The sequence below is a fragment of the Eublepharis macularius genome, chromosome 7 (genome assembly GCF_028583425.1).
Source record: "Eublepharis macularius isolate TG4126 chromosome 7, MPM_Emac_v1.0, whole genome shotgun sequence".
Classification (NCBI taxonomy): Eukaryota; Metazoa; Chordata; class Lepidosauria; order Squamata; family Eublepharidae; genus Eublepharis; species Eublepharis macularius.
The window spans coordinates 113,584,114-113,610,937 of NC_072796.1; the positions used below are offsets into that span (position 1 = coordinate 113,584,114).

At 41.2% G+C, this 26,824-nt stretch overlaps 1 protein-coding gene across 2 annotated transcripts in view; it reads left to right on the forward strand.

Moving 5' to 3' along the window:
• Positions 1–650: 650 nt before the first annotated feature.
• The window catches only part of ATP6V1C1 (ATPase H+ transporting V1 subunit C1), a 34,857-nt gene continuing 8,683 nt past the window's right edge, over positions 651–26,824 (forward strand). The window contains exons 1-8 of one of the 2 annotated variants that reach the window (XM_054985693.1): positions 651–712; positions 14,663–14,843; positions 19,542–19,609; positions 20,858–20,943; positions 21,926–22,020; positions 25,187–25,278; positions 25,847–25,945; positions 26,502–26,570. In XM_054985693.1, coding sequence (XP_054841668.1) covers positions 14,712–14,843; positions 19,542–19,609; positions 20,858–20,943; positions 21,926–22,020; positions 25,187–25,278; positions 25,847–25,945; positions 26,502–26,570 — 641 coding nt within the window. In that variant the 5' untranslated portion in view covers positions 651–712; positions 14,663–14,711. Of the gene's footprint in view, positions 816–14,662; positions 14,844–19,541; positions 19,610–20,857; positions 20,944–21,925; positions 22,021–25,186; positions 25,279–25,846; positions 25,946–26,501; positions 26,571–26,824 lie in introns of both variants that reach the window. The other variant, XM_054985692.1, reaches the window with a different exon arrangement.

Here is a 26,824-nt window from a genome sequence, read left to right on the forward strand (position 1 = left end):
GGTCTCAAAGTGATGCATCAGTTAAGGGATAGACTTTACTACTACAGATTGTTGCTGGAAGCATGATCCCGTTGGGTAGTTTCTATGTTGTTTAATATATCCATCTTAGAATTGCTTATGCTACGTGTCAGCATTCTTTCAACTCTGTAATTAGATTTCTGCTGGTTTTAAATCTTTGCACATACGCATTTATAGTCCTTATTTCATTGTTTATTGAAATATATTTAAAACTGAATGTACTGACTCATACTGTGTAATCTGCCTGGAGTCTCAGAGAAAAAGGCAAACTATAAATACATACATACAAAACATCAACATACAAAAATCAACCATAATATCTCAAATTATAACCCAAATAGATGGACGCGCCTCATTCTCTGGAAAGGTGGCCCATTTTCTCTCCTGTGCCATCATCACCCTAGAAAACATCTTTCTCAGCTTTCCCGGTCCCCAACCGACCCGAGCTGGGACGGAGAAAGAAGTCCATCCCTGCCTCAAGCGGCCAGCGCGGCAAACTGCCAAATTTCCCGTTCCAGTCTCTGCCCATCAGCGAGGTAATGCTGAACCCCGCCCCCTTTTAACTCCGCCCCCTCATCCGGGTAGCTGCGCGCGGCTCCGCTTCGAAAGAGGAAGTGAACGATCAGCTGATCCGCCTTCCCGCCGCTCCTGGCCGTCACGTGACTCGCTGGCAGGCGTTGCTGTCGCCGCGGAGGTAATGGGGGAGCAGTGACGGGGAAGAGGCTTTTTGGCGTCGGCCGTTTTCCGCGCCTCCGCTTCCTCCCCTCCCCCCTCTTCTGCCCGCTCGTCTGAGGCCGGTGAGTGTGGAGACCCCGTGGGTGAGGCAGGGCCGCTGATGCTCCCGAGTGCCAGCTGGTGCCTCGCCCGGGGAAGGGGGAAAGGGGAAATGGATGGAGGCTTCCTTCTTTCCTCGGCGCTGACCTCTGGTTCTCCTTACTAACTGGGAGGCCTGACGGGAAAATCTTCCAGCCACCCCCTTCTGTCTCCTCTCTGTGCCTCATTGACAGCGTGTAGGTAAAGTGAAGGGTTTCCCCTCGTTCTGTTTCGGTCAACGCGAAGTTCAGGGGAATCTGTCGCCTAGTGCCATGCAGTTAGTGGGCTCCTTGCCTGCTCTTCCTTTTCTCCTTTTTAGTCATTCTGCATAGCCGTTCGAGAAATTTTCTCACCCGATCTCCCTTATTATTTCCCTTGTTGTTGTTATTTATTTCATCTGTTTCTCATTATTTTCCTCTGGCTCAGGGAGGGAGGCATGTCTATGATAGTTCTTTGAGCACAGGCGCTTGTAATACCACTGGGAAAAGATACAGCAATGATTCTTAAACCTTGAATTCACTAATGCTACTTGACCCAGCACTACTTACCCCTTCCTTTTCCTCCCAATGAGGACCCAGAGTGGCTTAGAATATCATTCGTCCCTCCCCTCCTTGCATCCTCCCAACAACCACCCTTTGAGGTAGAAGAGCGACTCATAGACCAGTTGAGGTGCTGCTGGACCTGAATCTTGCTCTTCTGCTGCTGACCAACAGGGCTACCCATCTGAAACTATTTGTGAAGTAGGTTAGGCTGAGAGGATGTAACTGGCTCAAGGTCACCCAGCAAGCATCTGTGGTAGAGTAGGGATTCAAATTTGAGTCTCCCTAGTTCTGGTGTGACACTTTAACCACTGTGCTATGCTGGATGCCCCCACTGTTTATTAATTTAAATGCTGCTTTTCCCATCAGTGCAGCAGCTTGCAAAAAAATTTCTGACCCACAGGTAATGGACAAGTCAAGACAAGAAAAACATGGCTGTACAACTTTCTGTACAATTTCCATCAAAATAATGCCCTACTGATTATGCCTTTTCTTATGGCAGGTGAACAGTCCTCTCTAACTCCTTAGTAAATTTATTCCATAACGAGAATCAGTACTAAAATAGAATAGGCCCATGCTGTGGATGTGTGGACAGGTGAAAGGGGGAATTCAGTCAGGCAGCAGTCCATGGTGGACCTGAGGGGTCAAACAGGCTCATAACATTCCAGACAAGTTAGTTTTAATTTTATGGGTATATTTATGATGGGGGTGGAAAGAGCTGTAAAGTTTTAGCTGACCTACTGGGGTTTTCAAGGCAAGAGAATAACAGGTAGTTGTCTGCCTCTGGATAGCAATCATGTTTGGTGGTCTCCTATCCAATTACTAAGGCTGATCTTGTATAGCTTCTGAGATCTAATAAGATCAGGCCTTCCTGGGGCTATTTAAGTCGGCATATTTATGATATATGTGAATAAATACATCTCAGGAGTATTGCCTTATGACTATCAGCCAACCTTTTAATGTTAGATTTGGTTCCATTTTGTTTGCATGCTTCATGTTCAAGGGATTGAGGGAGAAATCTGGTATTCATGACTATCCTTAGGAACAAGTGAATATAAAACAGTTTGCTTTTGCTTGCTGTTTGAAGCAATGGAAGTGGGAATAGAAGTTGCCTAAAATCCCACAATACCCCCAACATTTGTAAGTTGCCACCATCAAGAATTATTGGCCTAGAGTCTAACGTTTGGTTTAAAACATTTTTATTTAAATGGGTTAGTGGTTTCTGTTCCATCTAGTTCTAATCCACGTGTCTTTGCGTTGTATCTGGATGTTGTATTCTGGTTTATAAAAAATGCAGAGTTGCTATTGCTGGAGATAAGACTGAAGATGGGAAAAGCCAAATCCTTGAGCAGCTTTTTCTTTTAATAGTAGTATTTTTATTTATTACTTTATTAATAGGCCATCTTTCTCATTGAGACTGGAAATAGTGATGGTGAATTCTCAGATACCTTGATAGTGTGTGATAGCCAGTGTGGTGTAGTGGCTAGAATGATGAATTAGGAGTTGGGCCACCCAGGTTCTATTCTCCATTATGCCATGGAATCTCACTGGATAGCCTTGGGCCAGTCACATGCTCTCAGTCGAACATAGCTCATAGGGTTGTTGTGAGGGAAAAAATGGAGGAGAGGAAGTTATTGTAATCTGCTTTTCATCCCCATTGGGGAGAAAGGGGGCATGTGACCAAAGTAAAATAGGAAAAAAGATAAAAATATTATGGGTATAGTAAGTCTCTTACTTTCCTATCTGTACAATCTTTGTACTGCCCTTTGGAAAAAAATAATTGAAGATCCAGAGACTTTCCATGCCAATGCAGGTCTGTATTTCAAATGGACATCTTTCCTGTATGTTACTTATTTTAAAGCTCTGTCCTGTAGTATATGAATTCTTGTGTTTTTTTCCTTCCACATTGTGTACATGGCTTATGGTTTCCTTCTGAAATTTGTTACAGAACTTTCACATTCTGGCTTGACTTCTTCCTGCAACACGTAACAATAAAGTTAAAGTAGTAGTTCCCATAACTTCTCCATATGATGACTAAGAAATAACACACTTCAAAAAGATTGTAGTTGATGTCCTGAAAGTTAAACCAGGAAATCTCAGACAGCCTGCTAAAAAGTTTTGTTGCTTGTGAAAGCAGTCATAATTTTTTAATGTTCAGCTTTAGCCTGGTCACTTGTGCTATGTTTTGCAGATTACTGTATGGAATATCATAAGCAAGAGGAAGATCATGGTTTGGTTATCCATTTTTGGGTTCAGCAGAGTTCTATTATAATCATGCATTTAATTAAACTATGTTATAGTAGACATTTACTACTGATTTTAATCAACATTGTAGAAGTGTTGTACCAAGTGTTAATTGTCATGGTGAATCTTAATTAATTGTAGAGAATATATTAAAAACAATGTGTGAAACTTCAGGTTTCACAGTTGACCCAGTCATATGAGAAGTAGTAACTTAAATATTCAACATCATCATGTGCCCTGTCTGTTACATGAATTAATAACAGGGAAGTTGAATTTCTGTTAGTCATGCAGATGTAGAAGGATTCTGTAGTTCTCTGTTTCAGTATTCTTCAGATTTGCAATTTAGGTTCTTAACCAAACCAGATTTGCAGTTTAGATTCTTAGCCAAACCAAAATGTTATTATCCTCACAACAATCACCCTGTGAGGTGGTTGGGGCTAAGAGAGCTCTGGATGAGCTGTGACTGACTCAAGGTCACCCAGCTGGCTTCCAGTGGAAGAGTGGGGAACCAAACCTGCTGCTCTTAACCACTATACCAAACTGGCCACACCAAACTGATGGGGAAACACCCAGAAAGACTGGGGTTGCTATACAGTGGAAGGCAAACCACCTTTGCTTATTTGCTATTGTTATTGTTAGTAAGGAAATTTCTACACCCATTTATTGAATGTTTTAATAATCATAATAACATTCGATTTATATACCGCCCTTCAGGATGACTTAACACCCGCTCAGAGCGGTTTACAAAGTCTAGTTGTTGACTTATCAATTTGCACTGTGAGCCTTGGGTCTCAATGAAAAAGGTGGACATTATATAAATTGCATAAGATAAAGTAATTAAGGATGGAACAAAACTTGAGTAAGATTGTCCTGATCTACTGTCTCCCCAGTTAACAATGTGCTAGCAGTTAACATCTGTTTGCATCAGTTCTGCTGGTTTCTTTTAATCTCAGTTTGTCTCGCAGTGTCCCTCTTCTAATCCTCACTTACTTCCTGTGCATATACACAAACCCACTTTCAGGGTTGTGAGTTGTTCCTTGAATCAGGGTATAAGAAAACTGGTGGCTGGGAAGAACATTTTAGAGTTGCAAAGCTGCTGGAGTCATGTGACATTCAGCTGCTCCCTACTTACCATTTAGGATTATGGCATGTTTGGACAGGTCAGAATTCAGACTTCAAGAAGAAAAACCGGGGCAGGGGGTGGTGGCTAGTGAGGACTCAGAGGGCTGGGGCTGAGAAGTAACTGCCTTGATCTGAATATATCTGGGGTCATACAATTGGTTCTTACAATAGAGCAGCGAAAACAATCAGGCATGTCACCCAGAAATGTGCCTCATAACCATCTGTAGTGTGTGCAAGGATTCTGTGCCAGATACTGGTCATGGAAGTGGTTCCCTAAAGATGAAAGTTTGAAAATAACAGTTTTAAGGGATACAGTGAGAAATCTAGAGGGGCTTGTTGGTATCTTGAGCTCAAATTGTGTACCTAATTTTATATAGCTATTTCTCATGAAGTAATTGGAGGATTTGCTTCAGACAGATAGTTCTATCCCTAAGCATTTAATAGTTGAAAGCTACAGCCCAAAAGTAGGAGTCTTAAACTTCTCAGAAATCTATTATTAAATCTGAATTTAGTTTTATGGTCTTGGAAAAGCAAAAGAATTAGAAATGATAGGTCAAATATTTGACTTCACTCCACCTTTCGATCAGCTTTATTTTGAAAGTCTTCTGTCATTTCTTGCATGCATTGGTTATGCCATTTGTGCAAGAAAAACCTTGTGCAGCCTAATCCTGAGCTGCTTTACTCAGAAGTCAGTCCTACCGAGTCAAACATGCTTCCAAGTAAGAGTGCAGAATGCAGCTACAAAGATTGTGGGTAAGATAATGGCCATTATGGCATTTTATTTTCCTAACTATTCACCCTAATATTTATGTATTTATTCATTCATTACTTTGAACTTTTATTCTGCCCTCCCTACACAAGCATTCCCTCCCTTTAAAATCTACCTTTATACTTCTAGCCTTTGATATAGATGTTTTTGAAAGTATTTTTAGAATCTTTTTATTAATTGCTCTTTCCTCGTGTAGTATTTGAATAGCAAACCCTGTGCCTTATATTTCAGCTAGTGGTTTAGCTGAACCTTATTTAGCAAACCTTATATTTCAGCTAGTGTTTTGCTAAAACAAGGGATAAAGAGTGGAGGAAATTGATCTTCAACTCCCCTAAGTTCATGAGCTCATATAAACAAGCTAATTATGAACTGTGGAATCCAAAAATTCAATGTCCAGGGGCCTAAGGGTAAACTAAGCTCAGTGTCTGAAAACATGGGCCATGTGACTGGTATGCTATTTGAGTTTAGGGTACTGTAATCCAATTAAGGTATTTTTGTAAATTTTATTAATATATTTTACTCTTTCTATTTTATTTCATATTATTTTTACAGTTGCTACAATGGCTTCTCTTTTTCATTTCTTATCCTTTTGGCTGTATTTCTTCTGCTTGAAGTTTTGTCATGCTCAGATTTCACTTACACTTTCACATTGTCCTCTACAATAGACCCCCTTATTACAGGAATAAATATGTAGAGTTCCATTTTGAAACTGGAGGTTCTGTGGAACTGAGTGGCTAACTGTTATATAGTAATGTTTCTGTTCTCTCCTTTCTTTATCCCAAGAGTGGCTGTTGAATTAGTAAAGAGACCTTCAGGTCCTTTTGTCAAGTAGGTTTAGGACAGATGTAAATACTAGTAGTGTGCTGTGATTGTATACTGAGGAATAGCTGATCAAAAGTGTCTCTTGTTGCTTTTTGAGGCCTGGTCTGCTTATGCATCAGAATGTATTAAGCTTTTATTAAGCCTTTCGACCAATGGTCCCTGAGGTCATTTTCAAAACATTCAGTAAAGCACAATAATATAGCGCCATAAAGGAGGGAATTCCATAGTCAGGGGAACGTCTTTTTGGACCCTGCCATCCAAACATATGCTGATGCTGATGCCCAGAAGACAGGCCGTTGTGTTATAAGTATAGGTGGAGGTGGTCCCATAGCACTTCTGTTATGTCTGGATTAAGGTTAATCCTTATCCATGTTCTTCACTATTTCTAGACATCAGTTTAGCATTTACTACCTCCCTGGATTCTAATAGAAAAGGGAGAGAAACAGTTGTGTGCCCTCTTCATATGATGATGCTGTTCCCCAGCAGTCTCATGTAGATATTAAAAAAGTATTGGGGACAAAACTGATTCTTGTGGCACCCCATAGATCAGAAGTGCTTCCAGTTTCTACCCTCAAGAAAAGAGTGAAATCTACAAATGCTGACCCACAGAGGCCTTGCCTAGTGAGGGGTTCTGGTAGATGGGAGATCAAAGGCTACCAGGAGGAACAACAGGGACATGCCCATTAGTTAGTTGCTGTAGATTATCTAGCTGGAAAATCACAGCAGTTTCTGTGCTATAGGTGGGTCTGACTCCAGGTTGAAAAGGCTCTAGATACTTTGTTTTGTCTACAGATGCCTTAGGGAATAAGGGAAGGTACACAAGTGTGACCATTCACACATGTACCTCTCCAACTCTAGGCTTTTTGGACCTGAATCTTTGTATACACAAATTAGATTGATATGGCACTTTTTCTCATAAAAGATTCAGAATATTGTTCTTAAAAAGTGGGCTTTATTAACTAACAATGGATAGATTGAACAAGATAAGCAAAAAAAGTGAAAGGCAATTTGGTAACAAAATACTTGGCAAGTCTTCATCTATAAGTCCCAACCAAATAATCCCTAGAATCTTTAATAAAGATGCCCACTTATGTCTTGCTTATGGCTACTTCAATAGAGAGATATGTGGGTGGGTGCATATCACTGAAGATCACAGTAGGAGAACTAGATGAGAGAAAGGGAAAGAGAATGTAAGATAATGCAAGGAGCAGGCTGGGGGAATCTAAACTTCAAGCTAAGCATTCCATGTAGCATGGGATTGCCAAGGAAACCTGCGGTAGAATGGTGGTAGATTTCCCATGTCGATTCTGACTTGTTGCAGGGGTCTGATTTGGATTGGCGCAGCAGGAAGGGCTTCGGCCTCCCCAAGCCCTTTTCCCAACATAAATTGAAACTGTGGGCATAATTCAGAGCGCCTGCAAGCCTTGGAAAATATCATCCCCAAGACCATTTAGTTCAGGAAAACAGCATGAGGGGGAAGCTGAAGTCACTCTGTATTTCTCTGCCTCCCAGCCTACGGCCCGCCTATAAACGACCGCCTGCGGTGCTACCTCCATGAGAACTAGAACTGTGTGCCTGAAGCCCTTCTCGCCGCCTGCCGGCCCTGCTCTGCGGATTGACGCAGACAGCAAGGGGGGGTGGAAGTGTGTTTTGGAACACATGGACTAAGCTTGCTTGTTCTTGTAAATATGCAACCCAGTCTAGCAGCTGTACTGCGGACTGAGCCGTCTGTGATCTTTACCGCTCTGTTGTTTTTAAGTCCTTTATGAATTTCTTGCCATTGCTTTCATGAAGTGCGCCCCTATGAATTTAGCCCCGAATTAATCCCTCGCTGTATCTATTGCAAGTGCGCCTATGATCCTCCCATGAACTGGGATCTTTTAATCACCCCCTATTAATTTTAATCCTATGAATTTTCTTTTAACCTCATGAATTGCCTTTTAACCTGACTCCCTCCGCCAAAGTGATTTTAGCCTATTTATCTTCTTATGAATTTGGTTTTAACCGGGACCACTCCTGACCGGTCCCTTTTAAAGGTTATTTAATTACTGATTTTACACTTTATGAATTTGGTTTTAATCCGGCCGCATGAGCTGGTCTTTCAATTGCGAAGTTATTTTTCTGCCCCCATGAGCCCTTCCGCCGCTTACCCACATGAATTATTTCCTCGCACTTGCTTTTACTACTGCTGCTTTTACCTATGAATTGGTTTTAACTCCCTGAATTATTGTTTTTAATCCTATATATATATGTATTTATGGTTTTAATCACCTATGAATTGTTCCACCCTCGATGAATTGGTCCATACCTGACTTGCACTTTTCACTTTTGTTCTGTATGAATTATCCCTTGCTTTTACTACCCATCTATGAATTGCTCTATGAATTAGACCGCTTTTAATCTCGCATTCATGAATTGACCCATGAATTGCCTTTGCTTTTGATCTTATGCTTATGAATTAATCCATGTATATGAATTGCTCCTGGTTTTTAGTGCTTTCAATCCACCCTGAATTACGTATGAATTTCCTCCAACCATGAATTGACCTATGTATACAAACATGAATTGTTGCTGCTTATATACATGAATTGCTCATTGCTGCTTATGTAACTATGAATTGCTGTTTATGTTGACGGTAGCACTTAGTACACCTCCTGGTGTGAACCCAGAGACCTGCAGCCCATTGGCTGATCCAAATTGCACTTATTCGGTTAGGTGGTTCTCCAAAACTAAATTCTTGAGTGACGCCTCCTCCCCCTTCCCTTCCCACTTCTTCTTCGCTCGAAGCTCGACCACCGGACATTGCCGACCACCTCGCCTTTGAAGTCAAGTTCGGGGAGCCACGCACCTGACGTCACATGGTCCCCGAGGGGGGGAATTGTTGCCAAGTAGGCCCCCTCTCCTGCTTTAAAGCCTGCCATGAACTGTGTTAAAGTTTCCTGCGTTACTGTTTCACTGCTACACAAAGATTGCCCTGCACGTTTGTGTTCTGGTACACGTGTCAGTTTCCTGCCTGCCTGTTAATTACCGTGCTGCTGCAATAGACTGTGTAGTTCCCTGACTCCATGTTTGGTTAACTGCACAAAGGATTCTTTTTCTGGGCAGCCCTGTCCTGACCTATATCTGGACTTCCCAGTGTGTGTTTGGACTTTATTACAAGTGTGCCCCGTGCCTGCATTGCCATCTGCCACGGACCGTGCCTGTTCCCTGCTTTGGACTCTGTTTTATGTGCTGTTCCCCCTGCCTCCATGGAAGCCTGCCTCGTCTGGGCCCAAGCCGCTGCTAGCAGCCGGGCGCCTGCCGGGGAAAACCTCCAGCGAGCCTGGCTAGGAGCTCCCTGGTCAGTTCCCACCTGGAGCCTCCCGTGGGTCGGTCCCCGAGCTCGCCCTCGCTACCGGGCAGCCTGCTATCCAGCCCCAACCATGCCCAGCCGGCATCCATGTTCTTAGGCAGCCAGAAGACCCAGAGGAAAAGACTGCTTTGGGAAGCCATTTCGGCGAAGCGGGCACACCACATCCGCAGCGAGAGTACCTCGCCCCGCTCTGCATATCTTAGGAGCCGCCCCGGGGAAGGAACTAAGTGCCGACCATCCCAAGCACTTAGAGAATGCATCTCAAAGAAACCTCCGCATTCCAGAGCTGATGACATCAGGACAAGCCCTGTCCGCTGGAACATCCATTCAGCCCACTCGGATTTCCCCCTCCCTCTTTTGTCCCCTCTTCCTGAGGTGTCACTTATCACAATCTGATTACCAAAGTGGCCCATCCAAGCCATTCAGTAGCCCATTAGAACCTTTGTTTTAATCTGTGAGAACCACCAAGTACAGCACCAGCCTCAGGGTACGTTTTGGGGTATTTAAGCCGGTCTCCCAGACCGCATGGGGCATGTGCCATCCTATCCAGAATCCCTTGCTGTCCGTCTGTGGTCCCAGTGCTGGCATTGGGCCACCTCGCTGTTGTGTCTCTGCTTCGCTTCAGGATTGTGAGTATTCCCCACCATCGTTGGGAACCTGCTAATGCGAAAGTCTCTATATTTCATACTCTGTATCTCCTAGATCTTGTATGCTTTCTTGTGTGTATGTGCAAGTTCAGGCTTATGCCACACTATTAGTGAAATACACGTGTTTGGAAACTATTTGTAGTCTGCCTCTTTGTCACTAGAGTGTCTGGAATCGGGACCTCCGTAAACATAGGTTAGATCTGCGCTAATAATTTTAGTTACAGACTGCAAAGCTAATTTCCCCCATTTAATATAGAGCAGTTCTGGTAACAACTCTTCTCCCCATGCTATGGCTGTGATCCAAATCTGGACCCTGCAGTGCTTTAGAATAGAGTTCCCACTGGGAACTCACAGGTGCCATCTGGGCGCAAGTCAGCATAGCGATCATGCGTTGTGCACAAAGGAAGAGTTGTATAGGACAGGCCTTGATAAATTTTGTTTGGCTATAGAAGCTAGTTGAAAAATTTAGGATCCAGACTCATTCTTCAGCTTTTAATGTTTTGCATTTTAACAACCAAATGTAAAACCTAATCTAACCTTTTATAATTTTTTTGTAGTTGTGTTAAAGCTACTACTGATGTATTGTAGTATATAAATATAAGAGTAACCTGGTTGTCATCACCACAACAAAGCTTATTTGCTTGTTCATTTATTACAGACCAACACGGCTGCCCCCTGAAACTGACCTCTAACTGTAGCCTAACTCTTCCTCAATTTCTCATAATTCCATTACTGGTTTAAAAAGCTCAATTTAATTTAATATTGGAGCCAGTAAAGAAACTGGTTCAGAAGTCATCGACCATCACTAAATGATGTAAAATTAAGTTCCCATATGAACTTCATGTCCATTTATTTTTGTTATATATACACATATATATATTGTTATACAACAAAACATTCTGTTATGAAATAGTAACTTATCTTTAGATTGAATCCAGCCTGCTTTTTTCACTCAGTCTTAGCCAACTGCTTATCACAAGCCCGTTCTACATGACTTTGGGTGGTCAAAGGGGATCCTTGCTTCCTTTTTTTTACCAGTAACCCAACCCTTTGTACTTCCACTGAGAATTGCAGAGAGGCTCTGCAGTAAAATCACTGCTGAAAATTCTAGGTGCCACAATGAAATTACTAGCCACCATGAAAGCCTAGCACCTGGAATTTGTTACATCCTGATGTAAAAAACAGAAGAATAGGGTGTGAGCTGGCAGGTGCCAGAGAACCAGGCGATCTGGAGAAGGGCTTTGGAAGAGACCAAGAGAAGAGAGAAAGGCAGGAGTTGTGTCAGGACAATGGGAGGGAGTCCAAATCGTAGCTCCCAGTAAGAGAAAGGGGGTGGTTCATAATAGGCAAGATAGAGCTAAGAAATACTGTTTCTCTGCTACCATCGCCACCTCCAAATAGGCCTTCAAAAGTAGTAGTAGTAACATTTGATTTATATACCACCCTTCAGGACAATGCCCACTCAGAGCGGTTTACAAAGTGTGTTGTTATCCTCACGACAATCACCCTGTGAGGTGGGTGGGGTTGAGAGAGCTGTGACTGACCCAAGGTCACCCACCTGGCTTAAAGTGGAGGGGTGGGAAATCAAACCCTGTGGTTCTCCAGATTAAAGTCCTGCCACTCTTAACCACTATTCCAAACTGGCTCTGATCTATTCAGTCAGAAATGACTGAAGATTTTTCTTCCATTGCTCTAATTGCCTTCCAGGCTTCTCTTCATTGTGAGACTAAGGAAGCTCTTTTATGTTGGTGCTTCTCTTTTCCAAAGATCAGTAATAAAAATAAAATCCAGTTGTAGATTTTTAATGTGTAATTATTATGCTTTAGAGGTTTTGCCCAACTTGCAAGTCATAGCAAATGGAGGGTGGAACTAGCACACAGGAAAGCAAGGGAGCACACGAGCTTGTGGCATATTCCTGGTTCTCCAAGCCATGATTTCGAGGATTAGAATGTAATGTCTTAACTGGGCTACCATTTGTTCTTAACCCCATAAAGTTGCCAGGCAAATGAATGGAAAAGAGATAAATTCAGCACAATATGAGTCTGTACCCTGTATGGAGGTCTGCAAGGAAAACAAATCTGTTGTAATCCGTAAATCCAACTGCAAATTTATTTGTGGTTATTCTGCTGTCTCCTAGCCCCAATCATTAATACGAGGACAGATTCAACATGGCTTATTTCTACACTGTAAACGTATCTGTTTTATACCAGTTTACCTGTTATGTCTTTTTCCTTTCCAAAGAATCTTGAGACTTGTGGCTTGTATAAGGAGTTGAGGGTTCTCTGTTAGAGATCTCTAACATTGTGCCTTGTAGAATTACAGTTCCCTGGGGAGGAGAAATAAGAAAACACTTGCCCCTCTAAATTGTTACTACATCTTTTGTGCCATTGTAGTTGGTAGGGCAACTTCCCTTTCCTAAAGCAAGCTGGGTAAAAGCATACAGAAAATGTTCTGTTGTGTGGAGGCACTTGTGTCTCTGGCTGGCAGAGAAGGATTTTCTGATCTCTTCAGACTTTGCAAGGGTCACTAGGAAAATTGAGTTGTTGTGGGGTGGGGCACCCAAGTGCCTGCTGGTCATTGCCCTAGATTGCTCTGTGGCCAGAAGTGAAAGTCACCAATCTTCTGCAAAGTCATCCTCATTCCCGGGGCCTAAGAGTGTGGGAGGTATATAGTACCTTACTGTTTCTCATGTCCTGCACACCGTGTCTCTTTCTCTAGGAAACAGGTCTGTGCATTTCCTCCTTGACCAACCCTCCCCGGAGCCCATTGGTCAGCCTTCCTTTCTCACAAGGGCTTTTGCCAACAGGGCTGGCTCCTGTTGAGCCTCACTGGCTTGCTGGCCTCGGCCCATGCTGCTCAGCTCATGCTGATTCAAGTGTTGTCCCTCCTTCCCTGCATTGTCTAGGAGCCTCTTCGGTTCCCCTTCTGAGAGGGCACCGCTGTGGTTGTTCCTACTTCTACTCCCAGTGATGAAAGACCACTGGGGATGTTTCAGGCATGGCCCATTTCCATCTCGAAACAGATCATAATCCACTCACGTTCATCCATAGGATGAAGGAGACAAATTCCAGAGTCATGAGGTGGGCTTCAGGCCTGCAAGATTTCTCCTTTGACATAACACACATCAAAGGGGAAGACAGTGTCTCAGCTGATGCTTTGTTCAGATGTCATGAAGAATTTGAGTAAGGCTGTATTGTGATTATATGAATTCATCCTGAACACGCCAGTTTTCTGTATTTGTATTCTGAAATTTGTTTGTATCCTTGCTGCATTTTAATTGTGTTATTTTAATTTTGCTGCTAAACTTGCTGCCTCTGTATTTGATACGTTATGCTGTCAGTCATATAGAAATTGTATTTACCTGTGTGCTAGTTGTTAGATGCCACTTTACTTAGTTTGAATTCTCCACCATGCTTGTTACAACCTTGTTGGAGAATTGGGGGGGGGGGGGAGGTCTTGAAGTGCACATACAAACCTATTTTGAGCATTTTTGTTCAGGTTCCTAAGATCTCTCAGGTACAGTTTTGGCCTGCCACCCAGTTAATTAGTTGCGCCTGTGTGCTGTTGTTTAGACAAGGTGCCCTTGACAGAAAGGGAGTCTTGGTTCTCTGTCTCAGCCTAGCAATGCTGATAGTAAGTGACTTCTGATTGGCTGTCACTGCTAGAAAAGTTGTCTCCTTGTTGCACCCTAGTTCTGGCTTCATTCTCACTAGGATTTGGTTTGACCATCTTGCCTCGATCCTCTTGTACCAGCATGTGAGAGACTTTGTGCCCTGTCAGGCCTGAAACGACCAGAGCTGCCTGGCTTGGGTTTTGGACTGCGTTGTGAGTACGAGCACTCAAGCCTTTCAGAGAAATGCAAGTTGGCTAGCCTCGTGTTTAGTCAGTTACTCTTAGATAGAAATAAATGAAGTTGTTTGTTAATTGCCTTTTGCTCGTGCCTTCAGAGTGGTTCCTGCAATTCTGCATACACTCATAAAGCTAATAAACAACTATTATATATATGTCTTGTGTCTTGAGTGTCTGACCGACTGTGTGCAAGATCCCCCAGAGAAAATAACCCGGAGACTGGTGAGTCTCAAGATAAATAAGGTGGTTCAACCTCCCAGGAAGGCTGCTAGGGGTCTGAGGGGCTGTGATCAGCACTTGGAACGGTGGCCGGGGGGTTGAACTCCTAGACATGGTGGCAGTGGTGAAATCTCATGAACCTGCTAGACAGGCCCCTGTGGTTGCCCTGTCCACACAGGTGCTGCCCATCAGTCTGGGGTGAGTTGTCATCTCTTGACGTGTATTTTGAATTGATCTTACTGTAAATATGTTCTTTTTTTCCTTTTAGGGTCACCTTTATCTTCCAAAGTAAACAGTGTCAAGGTGACGTGACAAAAATGACAGAGTTCTGGCTTATTTCTGCTCCTGGGGAGAAAACATGTCAACAGACGTGGGAAAAATTGACTGTTGCAACTACTAAAAATGTCAACCTCTCCACCAATGCAAAGTTTAATATTCCAGATTTAAAGGTATGTCAGCATCTTTTTCATCAATTCGAAACCTTCTGTTTTGCACCTTGAATTTAGTGGGGTTGTGCACTCTCTGCTTTCCTGTTGAAATCGTGCTTATGCTTATGAATTTGCACAGGGAAGCCATTGAAATTCATAAGCATAAGCACAATTTCAACAGGAAAGAAGAGTTTAAGAATGAATAGGGCATGGTTTCCAGTCCTAAAAAACACCAGACTAACAAAATACCTGACGTCTTACAATAGCCCTACAGATAAGATTAGCATATCAACCACCAATTCATATGCAAAAGAACCTCCTCAGGATACAGTGAAGCTTCCTCCCATTCGCATGCCAAAACCTGGGAAACTCTTACAGGATGACTCAGCCCAAACCCACCTTCCTGAGTAGATGTGAATTACCTGCTAACATTTTCTCCACACATGGACACTGAGAGAATTCTGTCTTTTGGTGCTGCACCTCTGAAGATGCCAGTCACAGCTGCTGGCGAAACGTCAGGAAGTACAATGCCAAGACCATGGCCATACAGCCTGGAAAATCTACAACAACTAATGAAATCATTTTCCTTCTTGGTATATCCTTCTTTCAGAGGTTAAGTGGGTGAGTATTTCAGAGAAGGCATTATCAGTGGGGGCATCTCAATTATGGAGCTTCAAACACAGCAGCTTGGCACCATCATTGCTGCCTTTTGGGTGCCAGGCTATCCTGTTCTCCCAAGTTCTTTATGATGCTTTAGGATCATTTTTTTCCCGAACTGTTTGTTTTCAAAATTACCAATAATACAAATAACTTTTACAAGAAGTGGTATCTGTAAACAATTATTACATTCAATATGTTTTCTAAATTATTATACATTCATACAATCATAAATAACATATATTTGTAATTTATATACAATCATATAGCAATAATTATATCTTACTGTATTGAATATCCATCCTGTTATGTGCTATTGTATCTGAGCATGTGGAAGTGGATGCGTGTAACTAGTATTGGAGATACAGAGGAATTATATACTTCTAATTCACCACAGATCTTTAGGATCAATTTCTTCTTATTTTATCTGCTACTTTAAAAAAAGTTTTTATTCTTCTGTGCTATCTGCTGTTTTCTTCTGTTTGTCTTATCTTTGTTTTTATTGCTTATGTTACGGAATTTTATTTTTATTCTTTTGTGTTTGGTTTCTAAGCTGCCTTGTGGGCTTTTAAAGTCAAAAGGTGGGGTTAAAGTCTCTTAAATGAATACAAATAAACTGCTGCATTTTTAAAATGTTTTTGTTAGATATTGCTCATAGTGAGAAGATAATATCACAAACTTGTATAAACAGTACATGTAATAAAAAAATTAAATGTCCTGTCAGGATTAAAAAATAAGATTTTAATCTGTATCCAAATAACATTTCCTTGAGTCTGATTTTCTTGAAATGGATGAAGTACTACAGATATTGTGGTGGAGGAAGCACAGTGTTTCTGTGGCGTAGGGACTTCTACCTGTGGAGCACAACTTTTGCATCAATCCAGAGGTTCCCCCGATCCTGTTCCTTTGAGTCCCATCTCTCTAGGAGCAGGATTTCAGAGGCATTTTGAGCTGCCATGAAGTGTAGAGTGTGCTCCACAGGAGAACTTGCATCCATGGAAGGATTGTGCTCTGGATCCTGTCCATTAACTATTTGGGATTTTCATATTAAATGTTTAGGTGGACTTCATAAGCTGTTACCTTCTTTCTTGCCATCCCTTCCTTATAATTTCTCTGTGGGCGCTGGCTGTATTTGCAGTGTCTGGCAGATACTACTCGCACAGCTACAGTATTCATCCAGACAAGTGAAAGTTGCCTTATACATCACCACAACCTCATAGTTCCATATGGAAATGCATCGAAGAGGGAGCAGCTTCACATTAACAATTTGTTGCCATTTGGTAACTGGAAATTGCTGCTGTGCAACCAGAAGGCTACTTAAACCAGCTCATCCTCCTACATGAGCTCAGCCCTTCAGTTTTTTTTTAAAATCTGTTGGACATGTCTCCTAATTTATTATTCAATGAACCAATAATTTTCAAGATCGAACCTTTGTTTTGCAAAGATCTGTGCTATTTATATCCTTTTTGTGTTGATCAGAATTTAGTAAACAAAGGCCATGATTCTGAGTCATCTGACTGACATACAAGTGTCTTTGGGAGGAGCTCTTATTTCCTTCTATTTACCTTTCAGTTTCTTTAAAAAGAAGAAGGTTCTGTATGTGCTGAGATGGAAAGAGACCTTGGGTCATAGTGGATAGCTCGATGAAAGTGTTAACCCATTGTGCCACAGCAGTGAAAAAGGCTATACTGGGGAATATTAGGAAAGGGATTGAAAATAAAAATGCCAATATTATAATGCATCTATATAGATGTGTGGTGCAGATCATTTAGAAAACTGTATGCAGTTGTAGTCACCAGATCTCCAGATGGACATTGCAAAGCTGGAAAAAAAGTACAGAAGAGGAAAGGCTAAAAAGTCTGCGACTTTTTATTTTAGAAAAGAGACTGAGGGGGGACATGATAGAGATTTATAAAATTATGCATGGGGCAGAGGGTGAACAGAACTTTTTCTCCGTCTTCCAAAATAGACTAGATCTCAAGGGCATCCAGTGAAGCTGAGGGGCAATAAATTTTATTGGTTTTACTTATTGTATCTTATTTATGATTGTGACCCGCCCTGAGCCTGCTTGCGGGGAGGGAGGGCTAAAAATCAAATAAATAAATAAATAAATAAATATAAAAGGAAATATTTATTTATTCAATGAGAGATTAAAATACTGAATTTGTTGCCAGAAGATGTAGTGATGGCCACAGGCATAGAAAGCTTTAAAATCCCTAAAAAGGAATTAGATTAATGGAGACTAGGTCTCTCAGTAGCTATTAAGCCGTAGTGACTAAATGGAACCTCCACATCCAGAGGCAATAAATGTTTAAATACCAGTGCCAGGAGGCATCATCAAGGGAATCCCTCAGCCTCTGTGCTTTGTTGTTTGCCCTCCAGAATAACTGGTTGGCCATTGTGAAAGACAGGGTGCTGGACGAGATGGATGACTGGTCTCATCTAGCAGGGCTCTCCTTATGAGTTTTATGAATTCTCTAGTAAGTTGTAGCTCAAATCAAAGGAAAATAGGAAGGAAAAGGCAAAATCTGAATGTTCACCTGTCGTAAATAGGTGCTAGTTTGCTCTTGCTGAACTATACTTGTGAAGGGGTACTAGCAGTGAAAGGGTCCTATGGTTTTGTGCTCTTTAAAGCTGCACAGGTAAAAAATAATCTCTGAATATTTTTCATGTTGCATTTTTTCTTTTGTAATCTTGGAATGGCTGAGGCGGTTAACCCGTGTCTTCTGATATCACATAATTGTTTTTAGTTATTTTTAGTTGAGGAATCTTACTGATATGAGGTAATATCTTTATTGGTGGACTCTATAATTTAAGACAAATACATGTGAGATATTTTAGGATTAACACAACTCATCTTGAATAGTTCTTTATATCACTGCATAGGTACTTGTTCTCCTTTCCCTTGAGACATTGAGCAGAACTACAAGTGACAAAAGGCACAGGTTGGACACTTGTCAGCTTCCCTCAAGTTTTGATGGGAAGTGTAGGCAGCTTGGCGGAATGTTGGACAAGTGACAGTTGAAAAGTTCATTGGACAGCAGTCAGAGAGCCAAGCTGCAAGACTAGGATGCCTACATTTCCCATCAAAACTTGAGGGAAGCTGACAAGTGTCCAACCTGTGCCTTTTGTCACTTGTAGTTCCGCTCATTGAAATAGATTCCTTAACTTTCTGTCTAGAAATATCCTGTTGGTCGGCACAAGGGAACTGCTTGCTGACACTATATCACTGTGATGTGTCAACATGGTGAATCAAATAATCATAGCTGAAACTGTAAATGTATGAATAAACTAAATTCATGAGGAGGAGAATTGGTGCTTGCTTATTCTTGCTCTGTCATTTTAAAAAAAAACACCAAATTTAATTTTACTGACCACTAGTTTCAGGAACTTCTGTGAATTTCTGTCAATTTCCATTAGTTCTAATCTGGGCTAAAATCTTATGTGCAGTTCCAGAAAACAAGTACTCATTACTCTAACGATAGGTACTTTCTTCTGGACCTTGTTCCTCTTTTACCTGGTAAGGGATGAGCAACATATTGCTGAGATTCACAAACTCCCATCCCAGTGAAGTGACATGCCTAATCCTGCAGTAGGTCAACTTGCCTATACAAAGAAAATAACTTTAAGGAAAGATTTAACATACATGGTTGTTTTTTGGTGAAGGCTTACGAACATGTGCTGCAGTCTGTCACTGTCAGACGGGTGCCAGTCAGTACTGGATCTCTGTATTTAATTCATATGAACTATCTTTGGTTTTTGTTAGTTACTTCACATGTTAGGAAGTTATAGGGTGCATGTGGCTTATTGGTGGTGGACTGTCTAATTTCTTAATGTGTGAAGCAGCTAATTATAGATAAGATAATTGTTTACATTGAGTCAGAATGATAGACCTTTATGTAATGGAAAATTTCTTCTACTGCAGTCCTGTGCACTGTAAATGGGAAGTAAACCTCATTGTAGTCTGTTTACTTCCGAGTAAACATGCATAGATGAACGTGTGTAGAAGTTTCACTTTGTTATGCTATTCATACTTTCTAAAACAATTCTTGTCCTCTTTAGGTTGGCACCCTTGATGTTTTAGTTGGTTTGTCAGATGAGTTGGCTAAACTGGATGCATTTGTGGAAGGGTAACTACTACTTCTATTAGTATCTACAAAATATCTGAGCCAGAATGTATTCAGCCTAGTCATAATATACAAACGTAGATGCATTAGTTAATGATCTTTAGTTTTCAGGTTAACCCAACATAACATTAGTGTATTGCAGTTATCCTTATGGAAATGTTCAGTGTGTAATTTTAAATACTGAAATATGCTTTCAGTTTCTGCAACACTAAAAAGAATTTCTAATTAGTGCACTATTTTACCAGATAGATGTTTAGATCTTGGCCTAAAGTTGGATGTAGTACTAAAGTTGAGTGTATTGATTAATTATGGCAAAAGCTACAGACCATGCTGTAACACAGTAGTTAAGTGGTTTGGCTGTGAATCAGCACTCTACTGGTTCAGATCCCACTACTGCCATGAGCTCAGCAGGTGGCCTTAGGTAAGTGACTCCTCTCAGCCCCAGCTGTATTGTGGGGATAACTATAACACTAACTTGTTCACTGCTCTGGGTGTAGTACTAATCTCTCTAGAAGAGCAGTATATAAGCACAGTTATTAGTATTAGCATTAGCAGGGCTGGTGCCAGAGTTTCTTGCACCTGAGGCTGGGGGCAGCTTCAGGCACGGCAAGCAGCTGGGACGGAGCGTGGGTGGCCTCCCAGTCCTCCCACAACACCTTGGCTGCCTGCTGCGCCTGGCCGGCAGCTGTGTGCAGGCAGCGGCAGCACGGGGCAACTGAGGGGGAGGGCTGGGAGGCTGCCCGCTCAGACTGCCCTGCTCTGTCACCACCAGCACGTGCTCCTGGCCAGGTGCAGCAGCTGCAGGCCAGGCGTGGCAGGCCACCAGGGCAGTGCGCAGGGGGCTTCCCAGCCCTCCTGCTCAGCTGCCAGCACTACCGCCGCTAGCTCCATGGCGCCCCCCCCCCAGCAACCCCTCCAGCATCTCAGCACTCGAGGTGGCTGCCGGACCCGCCTCCATGGATGCGCTGGCCCTGAGTATTAGTATGATTAAGAAAAGGGCATCTACTTTTCCTGGGGCAAAGAATAGGTCCTAATACAAAACACAAGGAATTTCTCAGACTGTGTTTTGGAGGGTAAACAAGAATAACAATCTACATCACAGTACTGTACTTTGAATTCTGTCAGGCAGATAGACAGAATTCAAGGTACTGTGATATTACTTAATATAATCCTCTTTCTTATTGATTAATCTAGATGAAAAAGATAAAATCAGTAATTTTCTTCATCAACTTTCTCTTTCCTGGTCTTCAGTACTGTGAAGAAGGTGGCCCAGTATATGGCTGATGTGCTGGAAGATAGTAAAGATAAAGTTCAGGAAAATCTTCTGGCCAATGGTGGTAAGTATTAACTTTCTGTATGAGATATCTTTGAATGTTGACTCCAGATGCAACAATTGCTTTTCTGTGGCTACTGTAGGTCACTTCTGTAACGAAGGTAATAGCAAGAATTTATGTTAAGCAGAAAACCTGGAACCCAATTCATGAATACTTTCTCCTTGAGAAAAGGTTTCACTTCCTCTTGGTATGATTCTATCATTACCCTGTTTGTAATTCATTTTTAGAGTGTTAACTTAAGGCCTCCATCACAATATCCTTTCTTTTTCACTAGTGGAAAAAACTGGTTGGAGCCAAACCATTGTGTAGAAAGGGTATTTTTGGTAACTTTTCTAGCCCTTAGGGCACCATGGCACAGAGTGGTAAGCTGCAGTACTGCAGCCCAAGCTCTTCTCACAACCTGAGTTCGATCCTGGTGGAAGCTGAGTTCAAGTAGCCGGCTTAAGGTTGACTCAGCCTTCCATCCTTCCAAGGTTGGTAAAATGAGTACCCAGTTTCCTGTGGGTAAAGTGTAGATGACTGGGGAAGGCAATGGCAAACTACCCCATAAAAAGTCTGCCAAGAAAACGTCGTGATGCGACGACGCCCCCCCCCCATGGGTCAGTAATGACTCGGTGCTTGCACAGGGGGACTACCTTTACCTTACCTTCTAGCCCTTACAGCACTGTTACATGACAAGGAGTACCTATCAAGTCTATACAGTTATAGGAGCACTTCTGTTCCTTTGTATTGTAAGTTGTGTATTTACATACACACAGTTTCTGCATGATCGAAAAATCCCAGATAATATACTTAACTACTTTAATGTTCCTATTGCACTTGTTTACTTTATGTCTAGATATAGTCTGTTTAAAAATAATAAAAGGCTAATATATTGATAAAATGTTTGGCAACTTTCCTTGGTGTATTCCCATAATCCACAAGTAATGTAACAATGACCACAGATTGCATTATCAAAGTCAATACTGAATCTCTTTGTTTTTAGTTGATTTGGTTACCTATATAACCAGATTCCAGTGGGATATGGCAAAGTATCCAATCAAGCAGTCTCTGAAGAATATTTCAGAAATAATTGCAAAGGTAAAATAACATTATTCAAGCTTGTGTCTTCATCCTTGATGGATTTGACTGTTCCTCTTTGTATTGCGGAAGTTCTGTACTACAAAGTGATAGAAGGAGGCCCCTTCCACAACCAATCAAATTACAGCATGTTAATTGGAGGCCACATTCACAAATGATAAATACCCTCTTCCTCATGGAAGATATTGTTTGCGTTTCATCGGATAAAGAATACGTTTTTAAATAATAATTAAGCACCTGTCTGTTCTCCTTTTTTAGAAGTTTTACTTTGGTTTGGGGATCTTATGTAGCAGTACAAAGGCTTCGGTGATGACTCCTAATTATAGGAATTGATCCACTAAGATTTTTTTCTTTTTGATATTTAAATGTTCTTGTTCTTATGCATGTAAACTGTATCTTATGCTTGCCATTGAATTTAGTCTGTGTAATACATATTTACAATTAGACATTTGCATACTACAATAGAAACTTTGCTAATCAGCACGCAACAAACTGGAAAGGTTTGTTAACTGCTATGCCATATCTTGACTAAGGGTAAGCACCAAAAAAAAGTGTTTCAATCCATAAAAATGTAGTATCCCTGAAATCCAAGTCAGATTCTCTAATGCGATTCAGTATGATTAGAGAATCCTGAATTTATCCAGCCGTCGTTTTGTATGAAAAATTATTCAGGGGGCTGGGAGGGGAGATTTTTCAAGCAAACTCCACAGAAATTTGCAGGGAGCCTACTCCTTACTATCCACTAAAGACCCTCCCCCAAAAGTCTTTCCAGGCAAAGACAAACCTTAAGCAAAGGCAACCTCTGGCCAAAAGCTAGTCTTAATGCAAGCTGAAACAACAAAGCCCGACAGAATCAAACAAAAGCAAGGGACCCATTGTCAAACCAGAGAACCCCGATGTCAAACCAGAGAATCCTAAACTGAAGCAATGGGGCGAGGCTTGCTGAACAAGCTGTGGAGTTTAAAAGGCAATCCAGCAGCAGCTTGAAGGGCTCTTTTGGAGCTCAGGTGGGGTTAGAGACATGTTGTAAATCCACTCTACTTGCTGTCTCTTGTCCCCCACCAGCCTTGTGCCTCTCTCCTGCTGTGGAGCTTGTCTCCACTTCATGCTGCTGCCTTTTCACTCCGTGCTGTTATCCTCTGAGGCACCTTTCTAGCAAGGAGCATGGGGAGCCATGAGGGCACCGAGGGAGACGGTCCTCCCCCCTTCATGCCTGGGGAAAAAAAGCAGCTATGTGGGCAGATTAAACTGAATAAACTCGGCCTGTTGGAATCCAGCTTCCCGGATCTGATCTGGGGTCCTCTATTTTGAACCGGTGTAGCCAGATTTTGCTGGATTGTCATAAATCCAGTTTATTAACTAGTATACAAATGCTAGATCATATACCCCTATAGTATACCCTAATAGGGGTCAACCATTGCTTTATGTATATTTTTCAAAATAAACTTCAACCACTGTACCTTGCCAGCATACAATACTTGAAACAATAATCCTGAAGCGTCTCACATTGCCACAAAAGATCATCTTTAGTCTTGAACATCTTTTAAAAATTTTCTTAATGTAATATATATAAAATAGCTTAATCTTTTCCCCCTTTGGCTTTCACATGCAATAACAATTTTTGAGAAAGTTTAGAGAGAGAGTCCTACTGAGACTTAGACAGCTGAACCAATGAATCTTGTTCCCACTAGTTCTTAAGACTCAAATCTCTATCTTTAGCTTTCTTTAATATATAATAAACCTTAGATGGTAAGTCTTGGAGAATCCATTAATATCTGCTCAAAAGATGTTGATTTCCTAAATGTATCCTATAAACCTATAATCTTTTTTTTTTTTTGCTTTTTATCAGGAAATACTGAAACAGGGAAATACTTTCTCGGTAGACCTTCTTACATTTTCTCTGTAAATTATAGTATATGATTTTTCATCTAACACATCTATTGTTCTACTAGATGATACTTGACGCATAAACCAAAATTACTAAGGCTGTCTAGCCTCTTTAAAGTCCAGGCTCTACATTGCTTCATCTAAGTTTCCCATAATGTCAACAAAGTTATCTTTGCATTTATCCCATATCAACAATGAAACTTAAGAATTCTCTCTTCTAACTAATCTTGATTTCTATGTAACCATAACTAAAATGAAACTGAGACATTAATATCTATGAGCCTTTCTACTAGGGGGAATCCTGCCCTTTACCCAGATGTTCCAAACCAGCGAACTAATGCAATCAAAATGGCTGCCTGAAGATACTTTCCAGAATGGGGAAAGCCCTCCATGTTGCTTTCATGTCCCCATTATTTTATTTTATTTCATTTCATTCTCCCCACCAGCCCACTCACACTAATTCTGGCAACGACTGCCCTGTCATACAGTATTTGTACTACAAAGTAGTGTAAGAGAAAATGGTACTTCTCTTCCTGCCCCATCCCTGGCCTGCTAGTGGGAAGAATTGGGGCTGAACAGTAGTTATTTCCAATTGATGGAGCTGTTGCATGGACTGCTACCTCCCAATTGAGACCAGTAAAGCATACACCCCCAACAGCCTCTGGCTTACACTAAGATTAGAGGTAAAGGGGGGGGGTACCTCCAAGAACTTTTGGCCTTAAGATGTCAGGAGTTAGGGGAAATGTATCTGTTTGCACATTAAAACAAATCAATCAAAACAAGACTTGATTAGAATGGTGTAGCAGGGTGTAGCTTACCTCCCTGAATGCACCAAGAATACATTGATGAAGGCTCCTTTGAACTTCCAGAGTTCCTCGTTCCATTCTTTGCCCATAAATCATGACCCAAATTTGCAGGATAAATAATCATTTTCTGTACAAATATCTTGACTCCAAAGGTCCCCTTGAGCAAGCATAAGAAACTTGTACTCGCGCAAGGTGTATGAGATCCATTTCCTGCTCTAGCTGTAGCCCAATGCTACAGCTCACAGTTTTCAAGTTTCCTCAATTGACATGTTGACATGTTTGTGTGTGAAAGATTAATCCTGCAAGTAGAGTTTGCGTCCAAACCAGTATGTTCTGCCTTAATTCCCACATTGAGTTCTGAGAAAATGAATGCAGCCCCTAATCAACTTGTAAAAATTTCTACAACAGCATCTAACTTGTGACTCCACAAAAACCATTTGATATTGATCTGTTTCTGAATTTTCTTTTTAAAGGGAGTGACTCAGATCGACAATGATCTAAAGGCAAGGGCATCAGCGTACAACAGCTTGAAAGGCAACCTTCAGAACTTGGAAAGGAAGAATGCGTGAGTTGTTTTGCTGTTCTATAAAGCATCCATAAAAACAGGCTGAATTTTGTTTTAGGAAAGTTATATTTTCATTTTGTGTTCTTTGAAATATTTATATCCTCTTTAGGTACAGGAGATATTCTTAGAGATTTTTACAATAAAAGTTTAAAATATAAAGCATGAAAATACAGTGCCAGTAAAAACAAATCAACAATGTAGCACACAGAAAAACACCAGAAAACACATCAGCAGAGGGAAATGGAATTTGTGGATGGAGAAGAGGGGTGATTTTTGCTGACTCAGACTTCTCCGGGAACTTTTGTATTTGTTATACCAACCTAAACTGATAAAATACAATCCTAGTCACAGCTGCTATTTGTCCATTCAGAAGAAAGTTAGATCCAAGAGCACCCCCAAGCCAGAGACCTGAACCTTGAGGGGAGTGCAGCCTCATCCAAAGCACACTGAATGGTGTCCTACATAGATTACTTTAGGACCACATTTGACAACTTGAATTTAGCTTCTGGGTAGCTAATATTATTCAAAGACTATGTTTAGTTAACCTCCTGTTCTTGTTTTTTGACAGGGGGAGTTTGCTAACAAGAAGTCTTGCTGAAATTGTAAAGAAAGATGATTTTGTACTTGATTCTGAATACTTGATTACATTGTTAGTGGTTGTACCAAAGTAAGTCGTTCTCTTGGTTTCCAAAAGTAACTTCACTGAACCTTGAATGCAGGCAAGGATAATGTAATAGAAAGATTTCATCATATGATTCAGGTGTTGTAACTGACGTGTTAGCATGGAAATCCACATGTGCTAATTAAAATTATTGTGACAATGTACTGTCACTATGAACTACTGTCCTTTGAAAGTTGTAAGCAAAAATGTTCAGGTAGGGATGCGTGTGCATGAAGCTACAATACATTTTTATGCCACCAAGGAAGCAGAGCACAAACACTTAAAACATTCTTGTTTAAATCAACAAAATTCTCAAGATAATGAATTCAGGGTCTGCCTGCCCTTCCTAAGAGGCCAGTAGAGTAACAACTTTTAAACATAAAACATAATACCAAACTAATATATAAATGATAAAATATTGGATCCAGTCCCCTGATTGTATAAGGGGAAAGGGAGGGCTCTTTGAATCCTAGTCATTGTGTCTTGAAGACACTCGTATAGACAGTGTTGAAAACAATTGAATGTCTCTTGTGTGGTTACAATGAGCTACTTCTCTTTTTAGGTTAAATTATAATGATTGGGTTAAGCAGTATGAAACTTTGACAGATATGATAGTCCCACGATCCAGCAAGTAAGTTGTTTCATTATTTTATACCGTTTCCATTTGTCATCTTGTTGAATATGTTTTAGAAACAAAATGAAAAATATGCTGCTCTGTGAACCAGAACTGAAAAAAGAAAGATATTAGACAATCAGAATCCATAAAAGAATTTCAGAATGCTTTCTCTTTGTGTAAATGCTGGTACTATTTCAGTACAACTAACTGGCAGGATCTTCTGCTAAGTGCAAACTACATTGCTATATAACAATTGATCTACTTGTTTT